Raw genomic sequence first — 16,939 nt, 5'->3', positions numbered from 1 at the left:
CTGCACTACAGACTTAAGTTGACCAGTGGCTGTAAGTTGACTTAACATAGAAGTAATTACCATGGTGACTGACGTCCACACTACCCTCCTTCTGTCAGTGGTGCGCACCTTCACTTGGAGCACTTCCACCAACTGAAGAGGGGCGGTGTGGGGAGCTGAGCCAAGAAGCCTAGCTACCCCCTGGGCTCAGCTGGGAGCAGGGAGCAGCTGCCCAGCTTCTCGCCTACCCGTTCACGACTGAGAGCCGGGGCCAGGCTTCTTCGCTCTCTGAGTGGGGAGCAGGGAGGCCGGGGCAACAGCCAGGCTTTCTTGTCAACTTCATGGCCCAGCATGGAGCCATGAAATTGACAAGACGGGCAACAGCAAATACAAGTAATTCAGTGTCTACACAGGGACTGTGTTGCCCTAACTACATGGACATAAGTGTTATTCCTCTCATGGAGGTGGTATTATGTCAGTGTAGTAGGGCACTTACATCGGCGGAACAGGGCTGTAGCATGTACACGGATATAATTAGGTTGATGTAAGCTGCCTTAGGTCGACTTAACTGTATAGCATTGCCCAGGCCTCAGAGGAGCAAACCCCACATCACCCTGTGTTGAGTGAGACTGACTATGAACACAGCTAAAGTACCTTCTTACTTAAGTGCTAAATACAAAATGCTCACTCAGTGGTGTAGTGCTAATCAAGTTTTGTTGCAAGTGCAATATGTTATTAAAGTATTTAAATAAGAGGAAGCAAATATGGTAGAAGAAAAGTGATTGAGCCATACTAAGAAAGAGGAATGAGTCGCAAACCACTGAGAATGGGATGAGAGGCAAAAAAGAAGGTGTGGGTTACAATCTACCCCCACTACATTTTGTATCTTCAATGGAATAATTATTGAGCCACAAGACCACTTTATTATAATATAAATGTCTGGCTAAATCCTTATGGTTGAGATTTTCAAACTAATGCATCTAAACGTCTGTAGAGATTCCTGCATTACAGAAGAAATGCTGCAAAAATGATCTGGGAAGTTACTGAGCTTGGCAAGTCAAGTCAGCCACAGAGAAACCAATCTTAATGGTCCCATGTGTAACAGACTATGTGTAATGCATATGGCTGTGCAATTGTGTTTCAGAGTCTAAGCTTTTTTAAATTAAAGTCTCTAGCTCTTAAAATCGCAAATACCCTTAAAATGCGAAGAGGATGTAAACTGGAGTAATTATGTGCGAGTAGGGAGATCACCTGAAACTTCAAATTTGATAGGTGAGAATTGCCCCATTCCTCTACAAGGAATGTTAACAATGATGCCTAATGAGAATACCTTTACAGCTATCATGTTATCAGAAAATGAAAGCTAATGTTAGCAATTATTGGTGGTTACAGTAGCAAATATTAGAGTAATGAGATGGGGAAATGAGGTATTCAAATGTCAGTCTTTTCAAGTTTAAAGTCACCTCTGCCCATCCAAAGAAGGGACAGAGAAAGATGCACTTCCTCCAACTACGAAAGCCTCAACTGATTCCCATGTCTTCCCAAGTGTCACAAGGCATGAACATCCCCTCCTACCCTTTTGTCAGGACAACCAGCCTTAACATGCCACAACAGTTACAGGGTTTCAATACAAAAATATGCAGCATACTGAAAGTTTGGGTCTGGTATTAGATCAACTGAATTTATCAAAATAAAGGCTACTATGTTAGCTAGACTAGGATATCCGGGAGAGAAAAGATTTAGGAAGGTGGTCAAAAGAAAATCAAAAGGTCCCTGCTGCATAATTTAAGTCTAATGGGCAGCAAAGGACACAATGCCCAGCTAATGGTGCTCAGATACCATGGCAATAGGAATGGTATAAGAACTTACGTAGAACAGAATGGCAGAACAAGTCTCTAACAAAAACTGTTGCCCAAGTATGTAAGGAAAGAGACTTTACCCCCTTTATAAAATTGGGACTAGTAACCTCAGTTTTATTTGGTAGCATGACACTGGCATCAGTGGTACTATACTCATTTGGGAGAGGATGGATGTCATCTGGTATGTCATCAAAACTTTTAGTAAAGCTGTGTGAATCTTAGCCCTTTTAGTCCCTTATGGAATGTAACTGGTACCAACTGAAGTGTTTCTGAAACCCCCTTTGCACAATATTCCCACTGTTCCCATCAGTATTGTCTCTCTTGTCTATAAAACTGTGTCTGCAGTAATTTCACCTAAATTCCTACAGTTGCAGCCCCACTGATTATAATGCTAACATAAACCAGCCCTCATTTTCAACTGTGTCATTTAACTCTGCTCAGAGATGATCTACATGCCACTGTGCTTAGAATGCCAGCAGCTGCCCCAAAAGATGCTCTCACTAGTGGAGCTGCTGGCAGTAACAGTAGGAATAAGAAAAATTCTAGCTAAAACAAGTAGGCTGTAGAGGGGGTTGCTTCTGAATGGGGGAGTGAGGAGTTCCAGAAAGAAATGTGATTTTACTGCCCTCTTACAGTCTCTACTTGGTGTATTTCTCTCGTAATTGGGAGAAGGTTTGCAGGGCAGGAAGTTTTTGGAAGTGATCCTATGACATACCTTCTTTTAAATTGAGAGAGTGACTTCTGTCAACACAATACATTTTAAATTCCATTTAATTTTTAAACATAGTATTTTCCTTCCATCCCTACTGGCTACAGAGATATTTGTATAAAAAACTCACAATAGTATTTTCCTTCCATCCCTATTGGTTAGAGATATTTGTATAAAGGATTTTTAAAATTAAATAAAATCATATGTCAATTGGGTTACAGCATTCCTGACTGAATCAGCAAGAAGACAGTCTTGTAAAGAGCTATTTATACACAAATACCTTAATAACTTCAGGAATAATGAAAAGTATATATTTTAAACATTTGTCAGAACTCAAGTTTGATATCTAACAGCTATTCTGAAATAGAATATTGTAAAGTAAGCCTTAGCAAAAACCTATAATCTAGGGCCTGAACAGTCCCTCAGATGTGACTGCATTACTCCCATTCATTTCAATGGTAGTTGATCAGACCCCCGATATCTAGCAGTTGCTTCTAATTTGTATCTACCACAATTTAAAATTGAGAACTGGCTATTAGTCATAAATCACTTTACATCTGAATGTGCTGGCGAAAGTACTCCCCCTAAAACACAAAAGGCACCTGATGAAATTCTCTAAAGGTTAGTAGCAGTTATCTATAGCATCTTCCATGAGCTTAAGTAACCAAGAGTAAGATGTGGTAATACAAGGATTAAATTGCTGCCATTTAAAAATACATTGGTGAAACCTGGTTTTTTTTTTAATCACTAAAATTACATGTTTACTGTTTTACAGCTGTACAAGTATGCAAAACTGTTTTATAGATATCAAAGTGCACCTATTAATATTTAAAATATTAGGAAATAAGGTGCAAGAAGTTCTTTTAAGGACATACCAAATATAACTGGCTTTTCCTTTTCCCACCTTCATTCAACTGTCCTCTAAAACTGTACATTTTTACACAATTATGAAAGCTTTTTCAGGAATCGTGGTTTAGAAAAAAAATTCAAGTATACCTATTTTTGCATTGTAAACTAGGAAACACTATGAGCTTAAGTTTTGTAAGAGCTGAACACCACCAAGTTCAACTGATGTTAATGGAATTTGCAGCTGTTCAGTATCTTTGAAAAAAATCAGGCTTTGTTTCTGTCATTCATTAAATTCTTACAAAGTTTAATGAGTGCAGAAACCTAGAATTTTTCCTAGCCAGATTTAACAGTCAAGTCAAAATGATAAGCCATTAAAGATTGGAAGCATCTTATACAGCTGTTTAGACTGATAAAAATGAGTCCTACCACCATGCTTAAAGTTTTATATATACACACACACAAATCCTGAACACATGATATGCTAAGTAAAGTTACTGTAGTACAGCATTTTGTCTTTAAAGTGTAGTACACTTAAAAATACACCGCAGGCCTCTTCTTTACTTTATATTTTAATGAGCCGTATCGTATCTGAAAGAGAAAGTGGTGTAGGAAATCAAGTGTTACCATTTAAGTTGCATAAAAATTACCAAGACAAAAAGGTGATTTTTTTAAAAAAACAAACATTTGTTATGATTCAACTTCAGCACATTTCAATTCAGTTGCCACAACCGAGTATTAAATAGGATTAGACCACCTGATACAGAACTAGATTAAATAAATTCATCCAGCTATTACAGGGGCGGGCAATCTTTTTGGCCTGACAGCCACATCAGGTTTCCAAAATTGTATGGAGGGCTGGTTAGGGGAGGCAGTCTCCCCGCAAACAGCCAGGCGTGGCCCAGCCCTGGCCTCCTATCCGACCCCCCTGCTTCTCACCCCGACAGCTGCCTCATCCAGCCCCCCCAGTCCCCTGACGGCCCCCTGCTCCATCTATCACCCCCAGACTCCCCACCCCTGACTGCTCCCTGCCACGCCATCCAAACCCCCCCCCTCATTCCTGACTGCCCCCCTCAGGACCCCTGCCCCATCCAACCCCCCGTTCCCTGCCCTCTGACCACCCCGCCCCCTATCCACACCCCCATTCCCAGACCACAGCCCCCGAACTCCCCTGCCCTCTATCCAACCCTCCCACCCCTTTACCACGCTGCCTGGAGCACTGGTGGCTGGCGGCGCTACAGCCACATCACGCTGCCTGGCCGCCCAGAGCATTGCACCAGTGGCACAGCGCACTGAGGCTGCGGGGGAGGGAGAACAGCAGAGGAGGGGCTATAGACTATCCTCCCAGGCCAGGACCTCAGGCGCCGAACAGGAGGGTCCCCACAGGCCATAGTTTGTTCACCTCTGAGCTATCGTGACAGGGACTGAACATGTTACTTGTTAAGATCTTACAGCAGTCATGAAACTCACAGAGAGTGATTTACAGAATGTGCCCTTCTGCCCAGGAGCCTCTTGTGTGGGATTCTGATAGTACAAAACAAAACTTATATATATATATATATATATATATATATATATATATATATATATATATAGGGTTACTAGGAAGTTGCCTGAGGAGGCAGGATGCTAATACCCAGCTGTTTATCTCACCTGATTCCACCAATGCTAACAAACACTTTACTCAAGGTTAGGTAGAGGTTGGGGCATAGAAGACTAGCTGATTGAAAGTCAGCAAGACCAAGATATATTGGCAGGCTGGAGAAGTAACCAGAATATATTCCCTCTTACTTATGGTTATGTACCGGCCATCTAATATTAAAATTCATTGCCTGGTGATACTGCAGGATGCCCAGCTGATGTTACATAGCCATCCAATAGCGAGAATATTTATTTCAGCTACAGCTGGCTTGAAACATGGAGCCATTTCTTTTGTATAAAGACCCTGTTGTTGCCATCCATGCATCTGTCACCTCCAACTCAGATTATTGCAGCAGACTTTACTTGGAGCGTCATCTTAAATAAACTCAGAAGCTAAAGTGTAAAAATGGCATAGTCCACAGCAGCTCACTTGGTAAAAAGGTATTTGAAAACACGACGCCAATACTCTAGGATCCGCTCTGGCTGCATCTTGATTTCCAGACAGAATTTAGAGTGATGTTTTGAGTTACAAAGCCCTAAATTACCTGGATGTGTATATGTGAGAGACTGCCTTTCCCCCTTTTGTTCTGGTGCTTGAGCATGAGAGGGGGCTGTCAGCCAGGCATTCTCTATGAGGGGCCCTCAGCTTAGAAAGCTACTCTTTCCCTTTCCCACCTCCATTTGCATCTAGAACAGGCCAAAATTTGTTGACCTTCAGGATGTGCTGAAAAACCCAGACTTCTGAAGAGCAGAAATGTTGTTGTGAAGAGGGCTTCCATGTGTGTTTACGCTGCAATATTATTGGTTTGTAATTTGTTTGATGATACTCCTGTTTTCACACTGCATCTTTAAATCTGTGTGAAGAGCATGTAGAGCCCTGCATAGGATCTTTTCCTCTTTGCCTTATAAATCAAAGTACAGTGTTTATTGGCACTTGTTCAAAGTATCCATAGGATACAACAAAAATGTGAATGGTCCTATACCTTATAGGATCCCTGTATGCATAGTGAGGGACTGTATTGGTGTATCAACCACACCTCAAATGAGATGTCATATAGGCTCCCTCCCTCCAAGCTGTTTCTAGACTCGGGGCCTGTAGTTCCACCATTACTATGATAAGTACACTTTTGAGAGATGATGCTCAGAAGTAAAGAGCTTAATTTCTTTTATTCAATTATATTTATATGTTCATTAAGTTTTTTCCCTTTGTCTTGTATAGTTGACTAGCTTATTCTTCTCTCATTTCCCTTTAGAAGATAAACATGAGTGGTGGCTTTTGGAACATAACTACACCTGTTGTGTTCCACATTCCACTTACAATTTAGAACCACCCTATGTCCTTTATAAATAAAATATTCTGATTTCTTGGACTATTATATTTTCAAATTACATTGTTATTAATGGAATGCAATACTTTCACGTAAAACGCTGCACTTGCCTCTTTACGGCCTTTAATACTTTTCACAGATTTCATGCTTTGTGATCGTCTGAGACCCCTCTGAGCAAACATTTCATCTTCTGAATGAGTCCCCTCCATTTCCTCATCTGTATTATCATCTCCAGAATCTTTTTTCAATGGAATTCTGTAACCTAAAATAAAGCACATCAGGCAGAAGTTTGTATGCCGTAAGTCTGTAGAAATAGCGGTAGCACAAACTTTAAAGTAAGTATTTGTAGAGACAGTGCAAATGAGGACATTCAGGAAAGTTAAAGCTGTTTCTTAACTCAGATGCTATAAGAGCTTTTCAATTTATTGAATTTTTCTGAAAAAACATGAAAATTTAGTCCATTTTAACATGTATGACATTCTTTATTCATCTAAAACGCAGAAATCATAGCTATGGGGAAAATCCATCAATTGTCATTCTGCCATCTGTTTCAAGATCGGAGGGCAAACAATAGTACACTATAAAAATGTCAGGCAGCACAAAAGCCATTCATTGGCCCTTAAAAGTAATCCTTAAAACTATGCTGGCCATGATACAGTGATCTCCTTTAAGTGTCTCTACTGGCAATGTAATTGTTTATATAGTGAAAATCAAAGCTACCCTACCACCATTTGCTGTTTTCCTAGAGGAGTTTTCTTGAGTCATTGCAGTTTGGGATTAACACCAAATACTGCACACTCATGGCAAGTACAGAGCTGCCTTTTAAGAAATACTTGAAGTTTCAAATCAGTTTTTTGTATTGCTGTTTTAAAGGGGACATTTTTTAAATGAGCTATTTCAATTTTCAGATAAAAAAATCCTTTATGTAGCACATCCTGAATAGAGAAAAACCTACTATGATTAAATGACAAGGTTCCAGAGATTATTCAAGACAGACAGACAGGTATCCTTAAGAAAATGGAAATGCAGTCCTAATAAAGCCAATAGAAAGCAGCGTAAACTATGGCAGGCAAAATGCAAGATGGAAGGTAGAAGGGCTATGATAGAACTTTAATAGTCAAAAATATAAAAGAAGAAATTATGTAACATCAGGAAAAAAACCAAACAAACAGTTACCTACCTTTTCGTTACTGTTGTTCTTTGAGATGTGTAGCTTATATCCATTCCAAGTAGATGTGTGTGTGCCACGCACACAGTCATCGGAAGGTTTTCCCTAGCGGTACCAGTCAGGTCAGCTTAGATACCCCCTGAACTCACGTTATCATGGCGCCGCATATAGGTCCCTGCCAACCTGCTGCCTCCTTAGTTCCTTCTTGTTGGAGGCTCCAACGGAGGGGAAAGTGGGTAGATCTTGGAATGGACATGAGCAACATATCTCGAAGAATAACTGTCACAAAAAGGTAGGTGACTGTTTTTTCTTCGAGTGCTGCTTCATGTCGATTCCAAGCAGGTGACTCCCAAGCAGACCGTCAGAGGAGGGTTGGAGCTCATGAATTTGCTGAAAAGTGCCATTCTGACGAAAGTTATCTCGTCCCTGGCATGCTGACATAATGCAAGGTGAATGTGTGGATTGACGGCCAGATTGCTGCCCTGCAAATCTCCTGCATAGAGACTTATGCCAGGAATGCGGCCGAGGAGGCCTGCGTCCTTGTGGAATGCGCTGCTAGCGCTGGACTGGCACTTTCACCAGGTCTTAAGCTCAAATGCAGAACATGATCCATGATGAAATTCTTTGGGATGATACAGGGAGACCCTTCCTCCTGTCTGCTAGAGCAGCAAAGAGCTGGTTAGACTTTTGGAAGTGTTTTGTCCTTTCAATATAGAAAGCTAGTGCCTGCCTGATGTCCAGAGAATAGAGCCTTTGTTCCCAGCTGTAGGCATGTAAAACACTGGGAGGAAGATGTCCTGACTTGCGTGAAACTGAGGTACTACTTTTGGCAGGAAGGCTGGGTGAGGCCGCAACTAGATCTTGTCTTTATAGAAGGCCATATATGGAGGCTTGGATGTCAAGGCCTTGAGCTCAGACACCCTCCTGGCTGAAGTTATCGCTATCAGGAATGCTACTTTCCACAAGGAGATAGAGGAGCGAGCATGTTGCTAAGGGCTCAAAGAGAGGTGCCATTTATCTGGAGAGCACCAAGTTAAGGTCCCATACTGATATCAGATGGTAGACTGGAGGATATAACCTGTCTAGGCTCTTGAGAAAATGACTACCATCGGACCTACCAAAGATCGATCAACCGTCCACCCCGGGTGGAACTCCGAGATAGCTGCCAGATGAACCTTTAAGGATGACACCAGACCTGACTGCTTCAAGTACAACAAATAGTCCAAGATGAAGGGTATTGATGCTTGAATTGGAGATGTGCCCTTCTGTGTCACACAAATCGAAAATCTCTTCCACTTGGTTAAGTAGCTCTAATAGACCGCTTTTGGCTGCCACGTAGTACCTCCCTGACAGATGCTGAGCATGCCAACCCCATGTGGTTTAACCAAGAAATTTCCACGCTGTGAGGTGGAAAAACTTGAGGTTGGGACGCTGGAGGCGACTGTGGTCTTGAGTGATGAGGTCCAGCACCTATGGCAGAGTGATCGGAGAGACTACTGACAGTTCCAAGAGTGTTGTATACCAGTGTTGGAAGAGCCAGGCCAGTGCTATCAGGATCACTGATACTGTCCCTTCTGACCTTGTGAACGAGTGTTTGTGGGGGAAGATATGCATAGAACAGACAGTCCTTCCACGGTGTCTGCATTTGAGCCTGAGCTGTGATTCAGGAAGGAGCAAAACTGCTGACACTTCCTGTTCAGTTTCATCACAAACAGGTCCACCTGAGGAATTCCCCACCATTGGAAGATGCTATTCACAATGTCTGGGCGAATTGACCACTTGTGGCCATGGAAGGATCTGCTGATGGTGATCCATCAGCTCATTCTAGGATCCCGGAAGTTAAGACACCTCTAGGTATATTGAGTGAGCTATGCAGAAGTCCCATAGCTAAGGGCTTCCTGACATAAAGGAGGAGAGAGCTCCACCGTCTCTTTATAGAAAAGAAAGATCGGTGTTGTATTGTCCATCATAACCGATGCACACCTGCCCTCCAGGTGGGCTTGGAAGGTTTGATAGGCTAAGCGAACCGGCCTCAGCTCTCTGACATTGATATGGAGTGAGTTCTTCTTGGGACCAGAAGCCTTGCATCCTGAGGGCCCCTAGATGCACACCCCACCTCAACATTGAAGCATCTGTGGCCAGCGACATCGATGGTTACCACCTGGAGAAGGACACTCCTGCACAACTGCTTGAGGGTTGAGCCATCACTGGACGGATTTAACAACCCGAGTAGAAAGCGAGACTACCCTGTCCAAGCTGTCCCTGCTTGGACAGCATACTGAAGCCAGCCATATGTGCAAGCGGCCATGTTACTGAGCAGCTCGGTGCCGTCGTGGTGGGGAAAACGTTGAGTCTCCTCCTCTATTATGGAGCACATGAAAGCAGAATGCCCTGGCTTGGGTGGAGTCTAGGACTGTTCCTATAAACTCTGGTTTGGGGATAGGGTGTACTTGGGCACATCCAGCAATAGACCCAGACATTTGAAGGTCAATTGCATCAGATGTACATTTGCCTCTACCTGAGCCCTGAAGTGGCCCTTGACAAGCCAGTCAATGAGACACAGGAACACCTGTACCTGCCGTATTCTAAGGAAGGCGGCCACGACTGTCACACATTTGGTGAACACCTGAGGGGCAACTGACAGGCCGAAGGGAAGGACTGTTAACTGGTAATGGTTACGATTCACTACAAACCTGAGAAAGTCTGTGGGATGGGGCTATCGATACATGCAAGTATGTGTCCTTTAAGTTCAGGGTGGCATACCAGTCCCCTGGATCCGGGGAGGGGATGATGGTAGCCAAAGAGATCATGCTGAACTTCCATTTCTTTATGAATCTGTCGAGAATGGGTCCGAGACCCTCTTCGGCTTTGGGGTTCAAGAAATATTGTGAGTAAAAACCCTTGCCCCTTAGGTCCTGAAGGACGTCCTCTACCATTCCTGAGACTAGGAGCCTTTGCACCTCCTGCATGAAAAGAGTCCCTGAAGAGGGACAGGGAAGGGGGATGGGAGGAAGGGGAGAAGTAGAATTGGAGAGAATATCCCATGTCTACTGTGCAGAGAAAACTCAGCGTTCTGAGGATATCTGGACCCACACAGGATAGAAGTTTCAGAAAACAGGGAGAAGGATCCAGTGACTGGACTGGTGCATTGCCCCTGTGCACACTATCAAAAAGGCATGCTTGGAACCGGAGGACTGCCTCTTCAAGCCCTGGCCTTGATTGATCTATTATTCCTTCCCTGCTTCCTGGAGAAGTCCTGCCTAGGCTGGGGGACAGGAATGCCTGGGAGGATGGGCCTTAAAATGCTTTCTCTGGGTAGCAGGAGTATGCAATTCCAGGGATTTAAATGTTATCCTTGCGTCCGGGTGGAGTACACCTTTCTGCTGAAGAGGTCCAGCTTCTTAGAGTCCTTGGATTTTGGAGTTGGGCCCTGTTGCCCCATCTTTCTCTCATTCGCAGCTGCTGTCACCAGTGACATCAGGTGTTGATGAATAAAAACGGTATTCGTACCCTTTTGAAAGTACAAAAAGATTTCCTTTTTATCCACTTAGCTGTATGTGGGATAGAGGCATGAGTCTGCCACAAGGTGTTAGTGGTGGTCTGGATAGTTTTTATGAGGGGTAATACCACCCTTGAGGGCCCCTTGGTGCTAAGATGTTCACCATGGGGTCCACTGACTTGACCACTTCCTCAGCCTGGAGACCCATGTTTTGGGCCACCCTGTGCAACAGCTCCATAGGTTCGATTGTCAATGGGGGTGGGAGGGTAGCGCAAAAAGGCCACCACCTCTTCACTGCCTCATCAGCAGGACGATGACAAGGACACCCTGGGCGTTACCGGGCCCTTCTGACCCCCAGCTTTCATCCTCCACAGTGCCCTGTTTGGTGCCGGGGATGGTCTCAGTGCCAGCATCTGCACAGGCCTCTTCTTCAAGGTCCAAAGCTGTCTTTGTGCCTCATGGTAGAAGAAGGTCCCGGGGTGGTTAAAGGGACTGGGAGCCCCTGGAATAGGTACCCTGGGCCTGATGGTATGCCCACAGGGTCCAGAATGGCCATTGCTTGGGCCTCTGCCACTGCACTGGCCACAGTACCATGGTGGGTAGCTTGACCTCCCTATAGAGGCGCCATTCTGACCTGTGCTGGCTGCACCTTGAGTATTAAGACTCTGCCTCTGAGTCCAGTGAATGACCAAGCACAGAGACCATGGTGATGCCAAGTGGGACAGTGCTGGGGGGTGGGAAGAGGAAGGAAGGCAAGCGGTGCTCCATCACTGCTAGCTTGCCTCTGGATGGCGCCGTACCTTGTAGGGCCAGAGGTCTCTCTCACCTGGCAGGGGACTGTGGTGCCATCATGGCTGCCTCGAATGTGTCTGGGGTGGAAGGGAGCTCCAACTCCTCCACCTGGCATTCCCTAACAGGAGAGTCCACTGGCGCAAACTCTATGGACCCCTTCTTGTGCCTCTGGTCAATGCCAACTGCATATGTGGACTTCGGTGCCGGGGAGTGACAGTGATGAGAGTCTCTATGCGTAGAGTCCTTCCTCAGTGCTGTAGCACCTCTAACCTCACAGAGGTGCTGTGTGCTGTGTCCTGCTGGCCTGGAACTGGTTGGGGACAGAGGGCTGACTCCATGATGAATTGCTTGAGCCTGAAGTCCCTTTCTTTTTCAGTTCCAGGGTGGAATCCTTTGCAGATCCTGCAATGATTTGTTTGATGGGATTCCCCAAGGCACTTTAGGCAGGAATCGTGAGGATCACCCTTTGGCATGGGTTTGTGGGAGGTCCCGCACAATTTAAACCAGAGGTCTCACATTCAATTTATCTTAGGACCAGTGCCAGTCCTCAAACCCTCCCAGAGGGTCAATAATGTCACTCATGCTGCCCAGAACCTGCCCCACAAAACTCCACCCCCCCCAAACTCTGCCCCCCACTTGCCTAAGGCTCTAGGAGGGAGTTTGGGTAAGGAAGAAGGTCTGGGGTAGGGGATTGGGGTGCAGGCTTTAGGAGGGAGTTGGTGCAGAAGGGGTGAGAGGTTGGGCTCTGGAGGGAGTTTGGATGGGGGAGGGTCTGGGGTGCAGGCTCTGGGATGGCGTTTGGGTATTGAGTGCAGGCTCTGGGAGGATGTTTGGGGGGAGGTGTGGGGACAGAGACTGGGAGAGAGCTGGGGGCAGGAGGGGGTATGTGGGGAGGGGTGGGGTGCAAGCTCTGGGAGGGGGTCGGGGGTGTGGCACTTACTTGGGGCTCCAAGGCGGGGCAGGCCAGGGGGCCTCCATGCGCTGCTTCCCCAGGCACTGCCCCCGCAGCTTCCCATTGGCTGTAGGAGTGGTTGGGATGGGGGCAGCGTGTGGAGGCACAGCCCCGCCCTGGGGCCACAGGGAGGGGCCAGGGGCCACATGGAGCGAGCAGGCACAAGCCACGCAGTTCTGCTGTGCAGCTGATGGTGGGTGGGGCCCCGAGCCATTGTAAATTGCCCAGGAGACTTGCCGTGGGGGGAGGGGGGGAGAAGAGAGAGAACAGAAGGCAGGGCCAAGGGAGAGACCCGACCCCAAAATTGCTGGAGCCCTGTGGACCACATCAGTGAGATTCTCGGGCTGCAGATGGCCCGTGGACCGGGAGTTTGAGACCCCTGGTTTAAACCCTTGGGATCAAGACTACCCTGAACTCTAGAAGGGAAACAAATTGGGGGAGGGGGACCCGAACACAAACTAAATATAACTAATACTAAACTATTTAACGATTTACAGGTTTGGAGATAAGAGAAATCACTAGAGAATTGCTTGCCGAAGCAAGAGAGACAGCTCCAACAACCGTCACTGGCGGTGGAACTGAGGATGGGGAGGGTTGGTACTGGACTTCTATGCTGTGCCATGAAGGAGCAACTCCAGGAGATTCCTCAGCTGACCCAACGGGTACCTTCTGATGACTGTGTACATGGCATGCACACACCTACTTGGAATTGACATGAACAGCACTTGAACATACATACATACATTTTTGGTTAACTGCACTGTTCTTGAGGGTTTAAGATGGCTTACATTTTAAACGTCTGTAATCAACCTTACTGATGTTTTGTATTTGGGAATATATATTTAAAAGAACAACCCACATCACTAGCCTCCCTGCCCCAGTATTAAGAGACTTGCAGTTAGAGATCACCTTATAAGATTTAGAACAGGCAAGCTCCTAATACAAATAGTTTTTCAAATTTCTGTGCATAGAGGATAAGCACAAGACATCCTTATTTCTATAAACACAGTGCCAAAACTTGTTTCCACTCAGGTATAGTATCTCCTGTTAGCTAAAGAAATAGGATCAAAACTTCTTTAAGAAAAGGAACTCCTGTTTAAGCACTGAGGAAAAGGACAACAGGTCCCACCTTTTGCATGCTGAGTGCAAATTATGACTGTACCTAAATTTAACTGAGTTATTAAGATTCTCACCAGAGGGCGCAGCTGTTTCCAATATACAATTTCAAAGCTTAGCTACGACCTTTCTGAAACATTTTATTTTGTATCTAGGAATAGAAAATACATATAAAATGCAAAAAACAAACAAGTAGATTACTAAATGGATCAAGTTTAAACAAGACTAAATATTTTATGATTTAATAATACAGATAATTTAGATTAAACTAATTTGTATTTGGATAAATGTTCTTTTCCTCAAACAGGAATGTCAATAGATCATTGTCAAACAATTCAACAGATAATCTATTAGTTATCTAGAAACACCATGTACATAGCAGCTGCATCACCTGTAATACAACCATATATACACATACAATAGGAATTTGTAAGCTTTTCCACTGACCAACTCTCATATTTTATTTAGATGATGGTCTCTATGCCAGGCACTTCCTGGGAATTGATCCTCAGCTCAAGCTAATATCACCTCCTCCAGATAGCTATTAATCCCCAGGAAATGCCCTATATGGATATTATTTAAATAATGAAAGCCATTTTTCATGTAATACTTACCTTAGGCTTTTCAATACTTAAATCAGGGGTAGTCTATTTTGTGTCAAGGTCCAAATTTCTTGGTCAAAGATATAGTCAAGGTCTAGCTTCCAGAGAAAAATAATAATAATAATAATCATAATAATAAATCAAACACTAATATAATAAGTAAATGAAAAGATTTTGGGGTCTGTTCAAAAGTGTCTGGCGGTCTGGATTTGGTCCACAGTCTGCCTATTGACTACCCCGACTTAAATGAAACAGAAAGGAGGAAAATAAAGCAGAACTATTCCTTTGTAAGAGGCAGCAGCTACTTTATAATTTTAGTCAGACTTCAGCTATAAGTAAGGCTACAGTTATGTCACGAAGTCATGGCATCCAGGGCTGAAGCTCCCAGCCATCCTCCTCAGCTCCCATCCCCCGCCCTGGCGGGGATACTGCAGCTGCCCGGCATGTGGCGGGGGGACCACCCCACAACAGCCCAGCCGCAACAGGGGGACCTTGCAGCTCCCAGCTGCCCCAAGGGCAAGGGGACTCCACAGCAGCCCAGCCCCGCAGGCAGGGGACCCCAGAGCTCCCAGGCACCACAGAGGTGGGGGACCCAGGAGCCCCAGCAGCACTGTAATGAACCCACCTACCTGTTTTGTCAGGGATATTTTTAGTGCAAGTCAGAACAGGTCACAGGCTCCCGTGAATTTTTGTTTATTGCCCGTTACCTGTCCAGGACTTTTACTAAAAATATCCATGACAAAAAACTTAGCTATAAGGGATGATTTCTACCCTTCTGAACTTTTTCATTTTCTTTAAGGTAGCACAGAGATTCATAAGCGCTATTCATTAATAATGGAAGTTGTGATACCTTCCAGAAACTTTACTATTTAATCTAATGTCAAAAAATTCTGGAAAACCACCTGTTAACTTGTGCATTTGCACTTAACATACAGCACAGAAACTGAAATGCTGCATCATTAAGTACTATTCTTCACTCCCAAATTTTAATTTTCCTATGGCAACTCCTCAGTGGACTAAATTTCTTTTGTTGCTACAAACATGTTCACTTTTTAACCATCTTTTTAAAAAGCCTGTTACATTCACCCTTTTCTCATTAGTTTGTTCTCTTCCGATTTATTTAATTGCCACAACTTTTCACATGTTCCATGACACCAACAGCGACAATTATGAGTAGCATCCAATAAATCTGACTTGCATTTCAGCATTTCTTTTATTTATTTTTTTTAAAGTTAGCAACACAAACCACAGACTCAACAAGATAGATAGCAAATAGATTATCCTCATATCTCCCCCAGTAGAGCCACGAAGAGAAAAGAACTACCAAGAAAAAAAAAGAGTTTTGATGGATATAATCCTAGTTGAAAATGTTGCATATCAAGACAAATCTATTCAAATTTGCAGGAAGAGATTGGGGATTTTTCCACCACAAATATTTAAGAGAATAAAAAAGTTCTGCTCTTTCCACTTCCTGGCTTTTACATATCAGAATTTAACAACACAAGTACCCCAAAACTTTAAACAAGATACATACCCAGAGACTCACTGACAGAACTTTTGGTTTTCTTTTTGATTTCAGGTAAAGTCTGATAGGGTCTTTGTCCCACTGGCTCATCTCCTTGAATAGCTGTTAAGTCATGCATACTGAAACTTCTCAACCGTTCAGTTATTGCTCCTTGACCCTGGAACACAATGATAGCACTTTTCAAGAACAAATGGAGAAACCTTTAGATTTGCTCTTCAAATTGAGGTAAGGGTAAGTACATGCTTTCTTGCTGTATTACAAAATTCTCTTAAACAGAGACATGCAGTAGATGTTCATTTGTTTTGAGCAGCATTTACATTTGTGTTTTTTCCTCATGTAAATACTGTGACATACTATGGACACATGGAATATTCAAGACTATCAACTTTATAAATGTTACGCGTGTCTTTATGGGATTGTATTCTGGCTCCACTGGAAAATTACAGGAGCTTCCTGCAGGAACTAAAGTCACAGGGCAAACCCTTAGACAAGGAACAAGTCTGAAGAAGCTTTGCCCTCTAGGGAGATCGTATATACTGGCATGACCTCATTAAACAGGCTGTCAAAGAAATAACAAAAAACTATACAATGTGACCACCCTAACATGGGAAGAGAGGTCATTCCCCTTGATCCAAGAACTGACAGACTTCAGGTCCTCTCAGAGGGCCTGCCCCTCTGGGCCCAGTCTGAAGTACTTTAAAAATCTACTAAGGTCCCCATGTGGAAGATGGGGGACACCTGGGAAACCAGACATGCATGTAAACAGTTTATTGTTTTAAGATGTGTTCTCTACAATGCTTTTGTTCCAAATACATACTTGGCTTTACAAAGGCTGACTGATCACGGATTAACTCTGTCATTGCCCCTGAGAGAACAGGACTAAGTGCTAAACTAAATTCAGACCTGCTGAGATGATCACAGTG

The 16,939-nt window shown here is 44.1% G+C and overlaps 1 protein-coding gene across 4 annotated transcripts in view; it reads right to left on the bottom strand.

The window, feature by feature from the left end:
• Positions 1-3,450: 3,450 nt before the first annotated feature.
• Positions 3,451-16,939, bottom strand: part of REEP3 (receptor accessory protein 3) — a 65,351-nt gene continuing 51,862 nt past the window's right edge. For 3 of the 4 annotated variants that reach the window (XM_043518581.1, XM_043518582.1, XM_043518583.1), the window contains 4 exons: positions 16,026-16,173; positions 6,473-6,624; positions 4,846-4,917; positions 3,451-3,984 (listed from right to left, as the gene is read on the bottom strand). In XM_043518581.1, the coding sequence (XP_043374516.1) occupies positions 3,928-3,984; positions 4,846-4,917; positions 6,473-6,624; positions 16,026-16,173 (429 nt within the window). In that variant the 3' untranslated portion in view covers positions 3,451-3,927. The remainder of the gene's footprint in view (positions 3,985-4,845; positions 4,918-6,472; positions 6,625-16,025; positions 16,174-16,939) is intronic. The other variant, XM_038410249.2, reaches the window with a different exon arrangement.

This window comes from Dermochelys coriacea, chromosome 7 (assembly GCF_009764565.3).
Source record: "Dermochelys coriacea isolate rDerCor1 chromosome 7, rDerCor1.pri.v4, whole genome shotgun sequence".
NCBI classification, from domain to species: domain Eukaryota; kingdom Metazoa; phylum Chordata; order Testudines; family Dermochelyidae; genus Dermochelys; species Dermochelys coriacea.
This window is presented reverse-complemented; position numbering and strand designations above follow the sequence as displayed.